Here is a 15,990-nt window from a genome sequence, read left to right as displayed (position 1 = left end):
TCCAAGCTTGCTTTTTTGAGCTCGCAGTGGCTTGAAGAGAGGGGCAATCGCAAGACCGCGAGCGCTCCTACTCGATTGGATCAAGGCGTCATCTCGCTGATATTCGAGTTCGCGGCTAAGCGCGTGGTTCGGTCCGTCAAGGTGGTGTACCACACGTAGCGACGTGCTGCGATGCAACATGGAGTGAGAAAGAGACAACATCTGGAACGAAGGCAGCCACTTGGTTGTCGCTAGCACTCTGATCATTCTTGCTTTATGCAGATCCAAGTTTGATATTTCATGTAGGCCACGCTTCAAACGAATACGAATACATGCCTACCGTATAATCGTAGTCCTAAGGGTCACCCGACCTGCGACGTTGATGCAACATCATACCGCACCTTTCGACGCCGACCGCATACATCGCCACCGCATCATGTTCTCCAAGTCTCTGCAGCGCGCCGTCGCGTCCTCTTTCTCCGTGCTCAAGCATGCGTACGTTTCTCCTGTCTTTGACCTGCCTTTCCCGGCTTTTCCGGCGTTAAACGACCTGCAATTGCCCGAGCTAACGCGTCTTTCGTGCTGCGGCCCTGCAGACGCACGCAAACGCGCTCCATCGGCTTCCTGTCCTCGCTGCCGGAGGAGCACAGCACTGGTTCCAATAATCACACATGTTCAATCCAATTTTAGTAATCCGAAGACTAAATTTTATTCCGTGTGTTAGTATTAATTCCTCTGATCGTTTTTAGCTCATTATCATCGTTTTTGGATGTAATATCATCGGTTTTAGATGCAATATCATCGGGTTTAGATGTAATATCATGAATTTCAGATCGAGTTTAGCTACTACCTACCTAATCGTCTACTTCGCTGTCGCTACTACTACCATCTGAAATGTCGGCGTCCGAGCAAACTTCATCACCGGCTAGACGGCATTTCTCTAACTCCTCGACAGTGCCATTCTCGATTTCATCACTTTGAAGCCCATCGGTGCAAGAGCGAGTATCGTTTAAGATGCCAACTCGGGCGAAGCCACTGATGATCGTTTCAGTAGTCAGGTCATTCCAGCACGACACAACCCACTGTGTGATGTCCACTCGGTTGGGAGCCGTGAGTTTAAACGGCTCCTCTTTATACTCGTCTCTCAGTCGGGCTACTTCTTCATCCGCCTCCACCTGAATAAGCTCCTTGCGAGCCACCATGATCTTTTGCCCCAGCTCTTCTCGTTTTTTCTCCATTCGCTTCTCATCTGCGCGATATTTGACGAGCTCGTCTCGAAGTGTGTCGACCCAACGCTTTCACAAAGCCGTTTTAAACGGTTTGTTCCAGGATACGTCTGCCGGTTGGCAGACGTATGTGTACTTCGGTGGCACTTTCAGCAAGATGACGTTCAGAGATGCTGCATACTCCAGGACATCGGCCGTCCAATGGCCACCAAAATCGTCCCAGAGTAGAAGGACGTTCTCATCTGGGTTTTCTCGACCAGCGAAATTGTACTCCAGAAACTTCAGAGACAATTCATGGTTCCACCACGCGGCCTTGTTACCGTATATCTGGCACTCATTCTCCTCTTGTAGCGCGCGAACTTCTTTCCACACGGTGACACCGAATCCATTTCGCAGAATTTTGTTGGCTTCCTTTTTCGGATCTGTCTTGGCAGGTGTGCTTTTAAACAACAAAAAAGGAGGGGCCTTGTTTCCTTCCCAGTCGGCAAGTAGCATCGCAGTGGCTCTTGTTTTGTCCTTGTTGGCGCATTTCACCCAGACTGTCTTGACCCCGCGAGTCGTTATTGTCTGCTTCAGCAATAACTCGAAAAACAGCTACAATATCGACAGTAAACAAAACGAAAACAATTCATACAAAACCTTTGTTACCAGTCTGGTCAGCGTTATACACATTTACACACCGGTTTTCAACGATCGTTCTGCGATCGAGTGCACGGAATGCTTGCAGGGCTTCTTGCGCGTCGTCTGGCGTAGTCTGGCCTTGATGGGTTCGCGTCCGGAGTGATAGTTTGTGTCGACGTAGAAAAAGCTTGCTCCAGGTATCCGAAGCCCCAAATTTGTCACCTAATTCGCAGTCCGCTGCGATTTCCTTCGCTTGGAGTTCCAGCATGAGCCGAGAAACAGGTGCACCGTCCTTCCGAAGGGCATTTACCCACATAACCAGCTCGGTTTCAGCCGCGGCCGGAAGAACAGTGCCTTGACCCAGTTCACGGACGTTGAGATGGCTCTCACGGCCGCTTTTGCACACGGCGCGAATATGACCCGCTTGCTTCAGCCACTTGGTTATCTGCTTCTTTTTGGCGCGCAGTCATTTGTCTACCACGTCTCCATAGAAGAAAGCAATGGTCCCATCGAGGTCGTTACCTTTCTCAATGTAGTCAATTACCTTGCGCTTGTGTGAATAATCGACCGGGACGCGCTCGAACGTTCGTCGCTTTCTACCACTTCCATTGATGCAGGGCCGAGTCATGTGAACTGCTTCGCGTCTCTTCCGAACTGGCGATTTAGCAGACCCATAACTTAAAAATAGGAGCTGGCTATAAAAATCATATGTTGTTTTCAACTAGTGTCATTGGTCAACTAGTTAGTAAGCGACGCTTAAGACTACGATTATGCGGTAGCCGTTTTTGATGTTCTTACGAAGAGTTTCCAGTTGATGCCCCCCCTTTACTTAGATGAATGTGATGCGGCGGTCATCTGACGACAACTCGTGGACCAGTGCTTGGTAATACTCGATGCATGCGCGTAGCTGTTGAGCTGTGTAGCCTCGAGTCAGAAGCAGCGCCTCCAAATCACCCACTGAGATAACCCGCAGATTGCGATCCCTGGCGAATTCAATTAGCAGACGGTAAATCGCGGGCGTGGCGGCAGCGTGTGTTTAGAGGTCCTCTATTTACGTTTGTTTAAACTATAGAGTCCTGATATCGCTGTAGACTGAGCCTAATTGACGAGCGGTGTTGGGATAGTTCCTCCTCCGGCGAAAATTGTTCTTGCAGGTAGTCCCATAGCTTGACAGGCAGGTGCTCTCGAAGTAGTACATCATTGGTAAACTGAGATAGTTGTCGCAATTCGAGAAATCCCCTGATCGCTTTGTAGATGCGTTTGGAAGCTGGTTTCCATGCTATCGAGACAACGGCTTTGAGCGCTTGGTGCGTGGCATTCTGGGCTCGAGCCGACTTGATCATTGGTTGGATGCCTTGGGAATTAAAGAGAGACTGTAGATAGTTGAGCTCGCTGCTTTAGCTGATGCATGGCTCGGACGATGAGCTGAATAGCCATACTAGTTTCCGTGACTGGCTCGTTCTTTTGGGCAAAACCAATGGCAATTATTTCTTGTGGGTCGTTCCCCAACACCACCTAAATACCTCTTCGCCCTGGTAATCCTTCCAATTTCACAGAGTGAAAAGTTAGAGTCCAGCACTGAATTGCGATCGGCCTGTCTGAAGGTTGAATTGCCAAGAAAACCGCGTAGCACTGGTCCAACCGAAAACTCGCTTCTTTGGCTGCTGGACGTGAAGCCATTCCCCGGATGACTGCATGCGACTGGAAATCAGCTGCCTTCCACAAGATTCGCTTAGCTTCTTGTGGCGGTACTTGATCTCCGTCAAAGACTTCTCTATTTCGTACCAGCCAAAGCGTGCATTGAGTACATGTCGTCCAAATTAGCCACAAAATCCTCATAGCTTCATCCTGCCCTTTCCCCCAGCACGTGGCGTGGCGGCAGCAGAGCCGCAGTTGCCTTCAATGCCGGAGCAATTGTCACTGACAATTACAATTTGTCAGTGGCAACGTCGAGGTGTCCGTTCCCCATCAGCAAAATCTTGAAATCTTTTTATTCTTGAAAAGATAGGATTGAAGTGGACCACACTCGTTCATTTATGTGTGTACACGGGCGGGTGCCTTTGGCGTGATTGGATGTTCAATTGTACACTGCTGCATCGGATGAGAATCGCTATAGAAGCGGCGCTTTTGCTGCTTGGTCGTGGCGCTTGGTCGTTGCTGCTTGGGCGCCAAGGATTTCTTCAGAAACACTCATTTCTGAACAGCCTCCGCGGCTCGCAGTCAACGGGAGCCATCAGTTAAGGATCTCACACAAGTCAAGTTTGTACCATGCTGCCAAAATTGTCCAAGGCGCGCAGTGTCAAGTTCCAGACGGCGGAACCGGAGCCAGCCTTTATTACGGCTCGACGGAACGCGCTGCAAGATCTCACGAACATCAACGCTATCCACGTATCGTGTGCGGTTTGTGGTTGGGGTGTTCACCGATTCTCTCCACTGCCGGACGACCGCCAACACCAGTTCGACGAGTTCAAGTGCATCGGTCGTCTACCACGACGTGTCCGTGACCTCCCAGAGCCCGAGTGTGCGGATTGAGCGCGAGTTGGAGGAGTTCATCGACCTCCGTGACCACCTGTACAACATTATGTTTGCAGCGCACTACCGACAGTACTACAAGTTTTGTCTTGGGGTGCTGGACTCGGTAATCAGCGGTGTGGACCCTGGCGGCTTCTTCTTCACGTTGTTCGGAGAAGAGCGCGCCGCCCGCAAGCTCACCAAGTTCGTTGAAGATTTAGTCGAGCCCACCCTCCAGCACGCCTGTGCCAATACCCATAACTGCTGCGCAGCACAGATTTGGGTGCCTCAGTCCATCCACGCCTTCCTCTTTACAGATAACAACTCGCGGCTCAATTCCAATTATTATTTTCATTTACGCTGTATTGTCAGTTTTGGGCAATTTTAGTTTTAACCAATCCCATTTTTTCAATGTTTTGATTTAAAATACGTAGTACTTGAAGTACATGATAAGCATGTCGAACAATGTCGGGCGATGGTGAGGAACCGGACCGCAAGCGGCAGCGGCTGGAGGCCTCCGAGCCGCTCGTGATGGACGTAGATTCCCCCGCGAAATGGGATTTCCTGGCTCCCTGGTGCGAGGAGCTCAAGGGCCAGTTGGTCTCAATCCCCGGTGACTTCATCCGAGTGCTGGGGCCGCGCAGTAAGCGCGAGAAGCCATTCCAGTTTGACTTGGAGGACTCTGAAGAGGAGGAGGAAGAGGAGGAAGTGGACCCTGAAGAGATCGAGCAGGCTTTGTGGAGGACGAGGGAGGCCATCGAGCTGCTGTCTCTGGTGGCAAAAGTGGACCCGCGAGTGTTCCACATGCTCATGACGCAGCAGTGCGGCCTGCGACTCGACGACGAGGACAGCGAAGAGGAGGAATTCAGACCTGTGATCCCTGGAGAGGGCGAAGATGATTTTGTCTTTTTTGATGACGATGACAGTGAAGATGGAGAAGAAGACGATGGTGATGACGACGACGAAGAAGACGTTGACGATGCCACCGGGGACGATGGACAGGGACGAAATGGCAACCATCGCAGAACTGACCAGGGTGATCAGAACCGAATTGAGAGCGACTCAGATGACGCTGGAGCCGAAGTGGAGGACGATAATGCACTTCCAAACGATCACGACGAAGAAGAACGCGATGATGAGCATGAGCAGGAGGAAGACGAAGCGCACGATGACGTCTTTGTACTTCCACCTGATACGCTAAAGAGCGAGCGACGGCGTGAACGGGAGACGTTTATTTCTCCTCGCTTCGACTTTATCTCGTTGCGTAACTTACCCGGAGAGCCGGAAATCACTGGTTCATTGTTCGCAGAGTGGGAAAAGTTGTTTTTGGCCGAGGCTCCAGAGTATCAGCCGAGTGCAGCGTACAAGAAAGCTAAGCAATGCATTTTGGACATGCTGCCAACTGATCGCAAGATTCACCCGCGCATTCAGCGCTCTCTGGAGATCCCTGTGTCGCTAGAGTTCAGCGACTGGTCCAAATCCACAGATGAACTTGCGGGCCACTTGAATGATTTGACCGCATTTATGGAGGAAATGCATCGCCGCGCTCAGAAGGTGGATTCCACAGCAGTGCAAGATCTGCGGGGCTGTGCAAGGACTTTCGTGTACTGCTTGACGCAGCTTTCCATGACCTTGAGTCCCAGGGGCAATATGACTGGTTTGTTGGTCGATCGCTTGCTGCGGGTGCTGGGCCATGGCGTTCTCTTAAGTGAGATTCGCATGTATCTGCGCGATCAAGCCACGGCTGATTCTGACCGAACCCTGAATCGTGACAGCTTGGCAAAGCTGCTGACCGGAATGCTCATTCGACCGACCAGCCCAACGCAAACGCAGCTGCCTTCATTCTCTGCTTTGAACATTGATTGTGAGCGTGCCGCACCCTGGCAATTTGAGGCGCTGTGCTCGTCGTTGGCTGTTTCCCAGGCTTCTGTCGCTGAGCTGACCCTAACTGGAGCATGCAACTACCGGATGAAGGATGAGCTGCGGCGAAGATACTGGAAGTTACTAGCACAGACATTTTTCATACGTGCTCGAGCAAACAAGGCCCCTTTTCATCTGTGCGCGGTTTGCGCCTCCCCGACGCCGAATTGACAATGGATGACACGGAGGAGATCACTGCTGTTCTCCAGGAGAAGGAGCACCAAGAAAAAGTAGCCCAGCAATGGAGTGTCTGCCGAAAGAGTTGGCTATTGCGTGCAGGTACGCTGGTGCAATTTACTGAGATGGACGGAGCTGAGAGAGTTCTGGCTGCTGGTGACCCTGTCGCCTTACCGTGCGATACTCCAGTGGAGCTTGTGGAGAGCAACTCGGATAACAGCAAGGACGACGCCCCGAGCCAGTCGTTGGACTTGATCATCCCAGGCTACGGACAGTGTCGTGTGTGTCATCGCTGTACCCAATGGCGACCCTGATATGCCATCGAAGCCGATCGGAAAGCCTTTAACGTCGCTGTCCCTTTCGTTAAAGTCAGAGGCGGGTGGATTGCCAGGCCTGATCCAGCAAATCGGATGGTCCCTTGAAAAGCTGTCGCTGTCGTTCCACCACGAGGTGGACGTGAACGCGATGGTGGCGACCATACTGAGCTCCTGCCCAAGAATGACAAAGGTGTCCCTGTCTGAAAGCTGCATCGACTTGGATTTCTTCTCCACCATGTACGAAAGTGTTCGTGGCCCTGATGGTGAGATTGCACCGGTCATTAGAACGCTGAAGTTCCTAGATTATTATGGCCTTGGTGGTGGGGAAGGAAAGCTCTTTATGAAGCGACTTGGAGACCCATCGACGCGTTTGGCGAAGGATTTGAGGGAGCTTTCTCTGTTCGCGGAAGAATACGCTGAGCCTTTGGACCACCCGACGCTGAGCGAGCTGTGGGTGGCTATGGGGAAGAACACAACGCTCGAGAAGATCGAAGTGATGGTATCGCGGACGATATTGAGTGCGATCTGGAAACGCCGACTGCGTCAGTTCCACGGACAAGTTCTACCTCCACGACCACTGCCGCTTCCTAGCAAGTTGGCGTTCCTCAGTGTCTGCTATCCTTCAAAGGACAGCGACGCCAACAAGACCACGTCAGCAGCTCATTACCTGGCTCGTCGAGTTTTGTCGCTCATCTTTGAGTTCGCCGCAACTCGTGTCGTCCGATCCGTCAAAGTCTGGGGCTGACGGAGCGATACGATCGATAGCTAACTAGGCTTGCGGTAATAAAAAGAAACTTTTCTTACGGTTTCGTTTCTAACGTTCTTTTACAAAACCACATTATTGACTGAACACTCTACAATAGTCAAGATAAAAATAAGTACCGTCCCCCCCCCATCGCTATCTTATGTCTACCACACCATCACTTTTTTGCGCGCCGAACCAACGGTCTCAGTCACAAGATGGAGAGCTTGATCGCGAGCCCCGCCGAGGGCGCTCCTCGGCGTCCGCGCGGGCGCCCGCCGTCGCGCTCCTGGGCCTTCTTCACGACGCTCGTGGAGCCGCAGAAGCAGCCGTCGGCCACGTGCCGCCACTGCCAGCAGCAGGTGAGCTACCACAAGAAATGGGCCCAGGCGCGCACCCACCTGATGAAGTGCGTCCAGTTCCTGCGCTTCATCGACGCGCTGCCGCCCAGCGACGTGCCCGAGTGGTACCTGGCCGAGATCAATCGCCGCCAGCAGAGCCTCGCGCTGAGCCGCAGCGCGCCGTCCAAGCCCGTCCCAATGCCAGTTGCAGCGGTCCCATTTCCAGCCATGCAGGCCCAAATCCCGACTCCGACGGCGAGTTTCAAGGTCATCCAGCCCGCGATGGTGCCCATTACCATGGTGCCCAATGTTCAAAATGGGTCTGCGAAGGCGGTGGCAACGGGGCAACATGATACCAAGACTTTGGAGGAAAATGTAGCCATGCACTTGTTCACGACGATGAACGTGGACCAGTTGGTGGACGGAGAGAGGGTTCAAGTTCCCTATTTGATGCAAGCTTTCCAGACTTTCAGTGGAGACTTTGGGCTCCCGACCAAGGAGAAGTTGATGACGGAGCTGCTGGACAGGTGCTTCGAGCGTGTGAAAGGACAGATGGACGGCTTCTTCAAGAGTGGAGTGGTGCCTGTGAGTCTCTCGATGGATACGACGCCGTCTGCGACTGCTGAGAATGGGGTTTCTATAAACTACATGGTCAACTTGGCGAGTTCGGGCAATTTTCCGATGTTTGTGGAGTCCGTGAAGTGTCCGAGTAGTGGAGACGCAGGTGCCGATGCGGAGTGGGCAGCTCGTGACGTGGCCCGAGTGGTGAAGAAGATGGCTAGTCCGGTGGCTGGTTGTGTGATTCCGTGCACGTTACCGCAGAGTAGGCAGGCGCGCGAAGCTCTGGAGAGACAGTTCCCAGCGATGTACTTCCACGGGTGCTTGCGAGACGGGCTGCTGGCACTTGTGCGCCACATTTTTGTGCCAGCCAGTGGAGTCTCAGATACCGACAGGAAGCGCAATACGACGCTGCCATTCTCGCAGGATTTACAACAGTTCGCGTTGCAATGCGCGGATTTGGCGTTTTTCCTGCCGGGCCGCCAGGAAAAGTTTTCCTACCTCCGTGAAGTCAGCGCCAGCGCTGCCAATTTGATGCACGTGACTGTGAGGCGACGATTGAAAGTGGAAGACGCGTTTTCCGCCATCCTCCAAGCTGAACCGTTTCTTGACGCTGAAATCATATTAAACCAGCTATTTGCCCCATCGACGGAAGACACCAGTTCTAACAGGTTTCACGCCCACCATCCGGCCAGTATCGCGCATTTGCAGACTCAGTTCACCCGGATTGTGCGCAGCCCGCAGTTCGTTGAGAAGCTACGAAAGTACTTGGAAGTTCTTCGTCCCGTTCACGAGCTACTATCATTATTGAGTGATGATACCAGTTCGACGACGCTGCCACTATCGGAAGTGTACTCGACGTTTTCCCAGCTCGCTCAGCAGTATGCGGCAAGTACGTTGCTACAGCCAGACGAGAAAGCAGGCTTACATGCTTTAGTCCGACAGCTACAAGAGAACGCATTGGGCCCTGCACACCTACTGGCGTATCTATTGGATCCCGTTCTCCTTGGCGAGAACTTACCTGTGGACACAAAGGCAGACGCCGAACAGAAGTTGATGTCTTCCTGCCGTGCTGATGGCTCTCCATTATCTGATACGGACAAAGAAGCGCTATACATGCAGTACATGGAGTTTAAGAAGGCAGCTTTCAACCAGAAGACCCACAAGGCTGAGACGCTGGTTTTCCGGACACTGAAGGAGCGCAAGAAATCGTCGCTGGAGTTCTGGTTTACGGAGGGCGCGAAGTGGCCCGTACTGCAGGCGATCGCCTGCCGGATCTTCGTGATGCCAGTGTGTGCATTTAGCTCGACGCGAGTGATCGCCGAGTCGAGTGTGGAGCCGCTGCTACTCCTTGAGAAGACGGACCCTCTCACGAGCGCCAAACTGACGTATGTACGAGCAAATGCCCGGCAACTCCAGTTGGCTGAGGCAAGTGGCAGTGTACTCGCTCCTGCCGTGCAGAACACTCAACTTGAAGATAACACCAAAGACATCACGGCCAGTATGGTGGTATAACATCACCCGATAATAATATGTGCCACATAGTTCTGATGTTTGGTTACATGTTGTTTGGTCAAAAGAGGGTCTTGCATACAAGTACTACACCTTTGCCCGGCCATAGTTGGCCTAATTCGCAAGCAAAGTTGTCATGAAGGAGGTACCAGAGAGTAACACCCTAAACATCTCTTCTCTCCAAACATCTAAGAGAGAGATCTGTGGGTGTGTGCGCAAGTCCGTGACAACATAATAAGGTGGTCCACATAATCGTACTTAGGCTGCTGAGCGCCCCAATACGATATTGCGGGGCCGCAGGACCCACCCCAGCCTCGGTATTTCTAACCTAACATAGCGAGTAGTGCAGCGAGCCGACGAGGCGAGCTGCACGGGGGCGATTACGTCACCCCGGCGCGACGCTTGGCCTAATACTTTTTGAAACATCAGCTATTAGCCCACCGAGTAGTAGCAGCGATAGCAGAGTTCGCTTAAACATATTAGCACTGCGAATAGTACTGTAGTGGATGCAGGCGTGACAAGCTTGATTCCACCACGAGTGTTCGTCGTACACGCCAGAGGAAGATCACAGGTGACCAAGATGTCCAACGCTGCCAGACGTCGGCTATCTGTTATATCGCTGGTCAGGCTGCCAGTGCCTGACCCAGCTGGCATAAGGAATTAGTGTACGAGGCTACATGTTCTCTTGGGCTCGACTGTTGTGGATCGGAGCAGTTCCTGGGAACTGACCACTTCAGTCCGTCTCTCAGCTTGAAGCCACTTCAAGCTGACTGCCTCTCAGCTGGACACGCCAGCAAGAGATATGCATTTGAGAGAGAGTCGGCACCCGCCACTCGACCTCACTTCACAATTTGCTAAGCAACTACGCAATTGGTTGTTTGGTTAGATCAATACATTCGGCTACTATTCCGTGCGGGTTCAGCCCCCGTATCGCCGGTGTTCAACTTTGGTCTTTCACCCGCGATACACTACAAAGAATTCTTTAGTAGTACATTCCACTGCCTCGCCACCTGAGTGGAACGCTAAGGACCAACCTCAAGCTACTACTACGCCATGACGACCCCTGGACATGGCAACCACGCTTCGACCGCTGGATCGACGGGAACAGTCCCACTCTTCACTCCGATCCTCCCCCCATGAATCGACTCCATCTCTCACGAGGCCCTCGTCAAGTGGATGCGCGACCGCCGCGAGTACGAAGCCAAGCTGCGCGCTCGCTGTCGTGTCTCCGGCGAGGACTACGACGCTGTCGTCGATGCGTTTGAGTCCGACTTGCTCGACGAGTCCTGCGACCTCAAGCTGCACCTGCCTGTGGACGACGTCACGGAGGGCGTGCTGCTCGCGGAGATCAAGAGCATCGTGGACAGCGTGAAGAACTCCACATTACCCGACATCAAGGCTCTGTTCAAGAAGGAGCTGAAGCTGAACATGGGCGAGAGCGACGTTGCGCCCGTGTCCTCGACTATTTCAGAGCATTCAACAGAATCATGATGGACAACGGTCGAAAGAGTGCTTCCAAGGCGTTGATGTGAGCCGTGAGTAGTGCAAACGCCTGATGGCCTCTTTGCAGCCGGCGGCCCTCAAGAAGGAGGTGAGGCGGAGCGTGCGCTTCACGCACAAGGCTGCGGCCACTGAACCTCGGTGCCTCTTTGACCTGATGGTGGAGATGACCACTGAGCACGAGCACCAATACCAGCGTCTGAAGGAGCAGCTGCAGAAGGCCACAGCCGGGCGCATTCAAAGTACGCCACGAGCCCCGAAGCCTGCGCCGGGTGCGCAGAAGAAGCGCTGGGAAGGCAACGACAAGAAGCTGTTGGCAGTGGTGACGACTGCAGCTACAACCCCGGTGGCGCCCCGTACCAGTGCTCAACCTTCGAAGCCACCAAGCGGCAATAGTTCGCGGCCTCCACCTGGACCTTGCCCCAAGTGCAATGAGCTGCACTGGCTCCGTGAGTGCACTCAAGCGACCGCCGAGGAGAAGGAGGAGTTGTTCCTGTTGTCAAGACTGATGTGACGACGCCTCGCCAAGCGACCGTGTGACGCGAACGCGTCATCAGTGAGGTTGGCGTGACCTTCACTGTGTTGTACCGCAATCATTCAGGTGATTACGGGACGATGATTACGTCACGGTGATTACGCCATGATTGTGGGTACAGGATTGTGGGTACAAGATGGGCATCGACGTGGCGTTCTCTGATTGGATAAGGTAACTGTGTATCCAGTAGAGAATCCAGTAGGGTGTATCCAGTAAGAGGTATCCAGTAGCAGGCTTAGAGGTAGCACGCGGTTGCGAACTAAGGACCTGAATCGAATCACTTTGCATTTTGCCAACTACTGCTCAAGTGCTCTTCCTTTAGTTCCGACGCCTGCTCGACGCCAAGAAGTCGAAGAAGGCGCGCGTCAAGCGCCTCGGTGAGATGCTTCCGCCCACGGACCGCAAGGTGACGCTGAACGGAGTGTTTGAGCTTCCGTACTGCCCGGATAGTGGGTCCGACTTTACCATCATTGGTCGGTCTCACTGGCAGCAGCTCTGTGCCATCGATGCCACCCTGGAAGCAGAGAGGCTGGCCACCTCCGTGCGCAGCCAGGTCTTTGGATCGACGTGGGTGACGGCCGAATGGAAGGTCAAGCTTCACGTCTTGATCCACACCGCAGCGGGTCCGGTGGAGCCGATGGATGCTCTGGATGTTCTCATCGCAGATGTGGACGACGAGGATTTCATAGTGGGCAATGACCTGCTAACTACACTCGGCATTAATGTTGACCAGCAGTTGGAGCAGCTGGCTGGCCGTGGTGAAGATGAAACCAGCGGCGACTCATTTGACTTGGAGGCAGACGACCTGCCTTTTAGCCCTGGTCAACCAGAATCAAGCGATGACGACATTTTCGCCGCAGTGGAGAGATTGATTAGTCGCGCTGTGGAGAATGGCTTCCCAGCCGACCGAGTGGAGCAGCTACGCACGATCGTGCACGCCTACGACGTGTGGCGCTTGGAGTTGCGCGCTGATCCGCCGGCAAATGTGCCGCCGCTGGAAGTGCGACTCCGTGACGGGGCTCGCCCGACGAAGTGTAAGCCCCGGAAGTACCCGCCGCACATCCGCACTTTTCTGCGTGAGTTTAACGCTCGTCTTGTGTCTCTAGGAATGGTGTATGAGAACCCCCAAAGTCGCTGGGCGAGTCCCGTCTTGCCCGTCAAGAAGTCAGCTGATCTCATGGACTTGCGCCAAACGACGGACTATCGACTGGCTAATGCTGAGACTGAAGTGATGGCCGCTGTCATGCCGATACTTTCGGTAATCTTGGAGAATGCACGTGGTAAAAAACACTTTGCACTCTTTGACTTTCTTAAGGGCTTCTGGCAATTGCCCCTCGCTGAGATGTGCCAGGAGTTCCTCTCCTACATGACAGACGAGAAATTTTTTACACCGAGGCGAGTTCCACAAAGCTGCAGCGACGCAACCATCTTTTTCCAGAAAACTATGGAGACTTGTTTCGCGAGCCTGCTCTCCTGATCTGGATCGACGATTTGTTGCTTTTCGCCGACGACATTGACAGCTATCTGGACAAGCTGGCCGAGGGGTTTTCGCTGCTGAACCAATTTAGGCTCAAGCTCAGCGCCAAGAAGTGCAGCCGGTACCGGTCTGACGTGAAGTGGCGCGGCAGGTTGATCAATCACCAGGGTGTGCGGCATGATCCAACCCGTATCGACACGCTGCGAGCGATGCCGTACCCCGAGACGGCTGGTGAACTTCAGCAGTTCGTGTGTGCTATCAACTGGATGAGGGAGTCGATTGTTGACTTCGCCAGACAGGTAGCGCCCCTGCAGAAACGCCTCGACGCAGCGCTCACCACCACGAGGCGAACTCGACGTGCCGCTGCTAGTATTGAGCTGGAGCTGACTGTGGAGGAGCGCCAAGCATTCGACAATATGAAGGAGAAGTTAGCGACGGCGGCTACTCTTGATTTTCCTGTCGACACAGCCACGACGTGTTTATTCACGGACGCGTCCGACGTCGGCTGTTCGCTCATTGTAACTCAAGTCGTGAACTTTGACCCAAGGGTGCCTGCTACGGACCAGCAGCATCGTCACCTGTACTGCATGAGCGGCACCTTCAGTGGCAGCCAATTGAACTGGACCGTGATCGAGAAGGAGGCGTTCCCGATCGTCACGGCCTGTGACAAACTGGACTACTTGTTGCTGAGGCCCAAGCCATTTCGCATGTATTGCGATCACAGGAACCTGATCCATGTGTTTGCCCCGCATCAGAGTGTCAAAAAGCACATCAAGGGCAAGTTGCTGCGCTGGTCGACGAAGCTGGTCAATTTCCGCTACGTAGTGGAGCACGTTCCTGGTCCGTCCAATGTCTGGGCGGATATGATCTCACGCTGGGCTGGAAATCACACTCCTACTGTTCGTGTCAAGCGTTTGAAAGCTGTGCGCAGTCAATCGGAGCCTGCGGCATCGGAGACACGAAGCCCGGCACCTCTGCGCCCCCTTGATGCTGAGGATTTTGTCTGGCCTACTCTAGTGGAGCTGTTTGACACCCAGTCCGAGTTTGAAGCGCCCGTGGACGCCGAACGGAACGCCGACGGACTACTCATGATTGATGACAAGATTTGGGTACCTTACGAGGCCAAGGAGCTCATTCAGCGGCTGTGCATCGTGGTACACTGTGGCGCCCAAGGACATCGTGGGCAACACGCCATGGTCGCACACTTGCGCCGTCTGTTTGCTATCGAGCACCTCTCTGCGGTGGTTTCTTCGTTTGTTGGCCAGTGTCTGCTGTGTCTGCATTCGCGAGGGGGGAAGATTATCCCCAGGCCGTGGGGCGAGACGATCGAGTACAGCTCTCGTAATGAAGTCCTCCACTTTGACTTCCTCTACATGGGCGAGTCTTATGGCCAGAGCAAGTACCTGTTTGTTCACAAGGATCACGCGACCCATTACTGCGAGCGGGTTGTGGCCGACACAGCCGACAGCAGCGTGGTGACTGAAGCCCTGCTGGACTGGCACTTTCGATTTGGTATCCCGCCTGAATGGGTATCAGATAATGACACGCACGTCAAGAATGAAGTGGTTGCGGAGTTGTGTCGTCGCTTGAAATCCAAGCAATCGTTCACGCTAGCTTACTGTCCCTGGATAAATGGCTCAGTCGAACGGGCCAACCGAGACATACTGCATGTCATGCGAGCGATGATCCTGGAGTACAAGATAAGCTACAAGGATTGGGTGTACATGGTCCCCATGGTCCAGTCAAGTCTCAACCACACGGCTGTCTCATCACTGGGGAACCGTGCGCCGATGGAGCTGTTCACGGGCCTGCAGTGCCCCACACCACTCAAGGAGTTCTACCTGCCGGAGACGGGTGAGCTGCAAACTGTTCCTGACAGTGATGCGATCGAGGCGTTCCTCGAGAAGCTGCGTGGCAGCATACACGACATGCACAAGGACGTCGAAGACCAGAGGGAGAAGCAACGCCTGCTGAAGAAGAAGTGCCAGCGCGGTGAAAACCTCGTGAATTTTGCAGTGGGTGACTTTGTTTTAAGGTCTCGCGTCGACGAGAAGCACGGGAACAAGCTTCAGGTGACCTGGATTGGCCCCTACAGAGTGGTGCGAGCTGATGCACACTCGTTTCGTGTACAGGACTTGGTTACAGGTGACGAACAGGACGTTCATGCCTCACGCTTGAAGATGTACGCGGATGACAGCCTCGAAGTGACAGAGGAACTGCTAGATCATGTTGCATCTCAAGGTATCCTGCTTGCTGTGGGTAGTCTCAAGGATCACCGTTGGAACGAAGCCACCAGTGACTACGAGTTACCCGTCAGCTGGAAGGGCTTACAGCCCATCGAGGACTCCTACGATCCCATGCTGGACCTCGCCAAGGAGATCAAGGTATTGGTGGGCAAGTATGTGGACACGGCAGGCGACCAGGATCTGAGCAACTACTGATTATGTGCAAGTGGCGGCGGTGACCAAGGTGCGGCAAGCGTCGAGGAGCCGCCGGCTACTCAAGTACCTGTACAGACTGGACAATCGACTGGACGTCGACTTTCCGGCAAGAAGCGGTGGTGTCGGCCTCGTG

General features: G+C 53.6%; 6 protein-coding genes across 6 annotated transcripts; 5 read left to right on the top strand and 1 right to left on the bottom strand.

The window, feature by feature from the left end:
* Positions 1-1,277: 1,277 nt before the first annotated feature.
* Positions 1,278-1,778, bottom strand: PHYSODRAFT_469124 (hypothetical protein; the record flags this gene model as incomplete). The annotated part of the gene is made up of 1 exon (XM_009518664.1): positions 1,278-1,778. A coding segment is annotated over one exon (501 nt), but the record flags the coding sequence as incomplete, so codon positions are not given.
* Positions 1,779-4,094: 2,316 nt separating this feature from the next.
* Positions 4,095-4,725, top strand: PHYSODRAFT_471460 (hypothetical protein; the record flags this gene model as incomplete). Its single annotated transcript, XM_009518663.1, has 2 exons — positions 4,095-4,241; positions 4,339-4,725. 2 exons carry the CDS (start codon positions 4,095-4,097, stop codon positions 4,723-4,725), a joined length of 534 nt encoding a protein of 177 aa, XP_009516958.1.
* Positions 4,726-4,814: 89 nt separating this feature from the next.
* Positions 4,815-5,969, top strand: PHYSODRAFT_389150 (hypothetical protein; the record flags this gene model as incomplete). The annotated part of the gene is made up of 2 exons (XM_009518662.1): positions 4,815-5,045; positions 5,478-5,969. Coding segments are annotated over 2 exons (723 nt in total), but the record flags the coding sequence as incomplete, so codon positions are not given.
* Positions 5,970-7,711: 1,742 nt separating this feature from the next.
* On the top strand, positions 7,712-9,907 carry PHYSODRAFT_309922 (hypothetical protein; the record flags this gene model as incomplete). Its single annotated transcript, XM_009518661.1, has 2 exons — positions 7,712-8,009; positions 8,046-9,907. 2 exons carry the CDS (start codon positions 7,712-7,714, stop codon positions 9,905-9,907), a joined length of 2,160 nt encoding a protein of 719 aa, XP_009516956.1.
* Positions 9,908-11,801: 1,894 nt separating this feature from the next.
* PHYSODRAFT_435843 (hypothetical protein) lies at positions 11,802-12,657 on the top strand (the record flags this gene model as incomplete). Its single annotated transcript, XM_009518660.1, has 3 exons — positions 11,802-11,899; position 12,142; positions 12,262-12,657. Coding segments are annotated over 3 exons (495 nt in total), but the record flags the coding sequence as incomplete, so codon positions are not given.
* PHYSODRAFT_416157 (hypothetical protein) lies at positions 12,652-12,945 on the top strand (the record flags this gene model as incomplete). The annotated part of the gene is made up of 1 exon (XM_009518659.1): positions 12,652-12,945. A coding segment is annotated over one exon (294 nt), but the record flags the coding sequence as incomplete, so codon positions are not given.
* Between the last annotated feature and the right edge of the window lie 3,045 nt (positions 12,946-15,990).

The sequence above is a fragment of the Phytophthora sojae genome, assembly GCF_000149755.1.
Source record: "Phytophthora sojae unplaced genomic scaffold PHYSOscaffold_1, whole genome shotgun sequence".
Lineage (NCBI taxonomy): Eukaryota > Oomycota > Peronosporomycetes > Peronosporales > Peronosporaceae > Phytophthora > Phytophthora sojae.
This window is presented reverse-complemented; position numbering and strand designations above follow the sequence as displayed.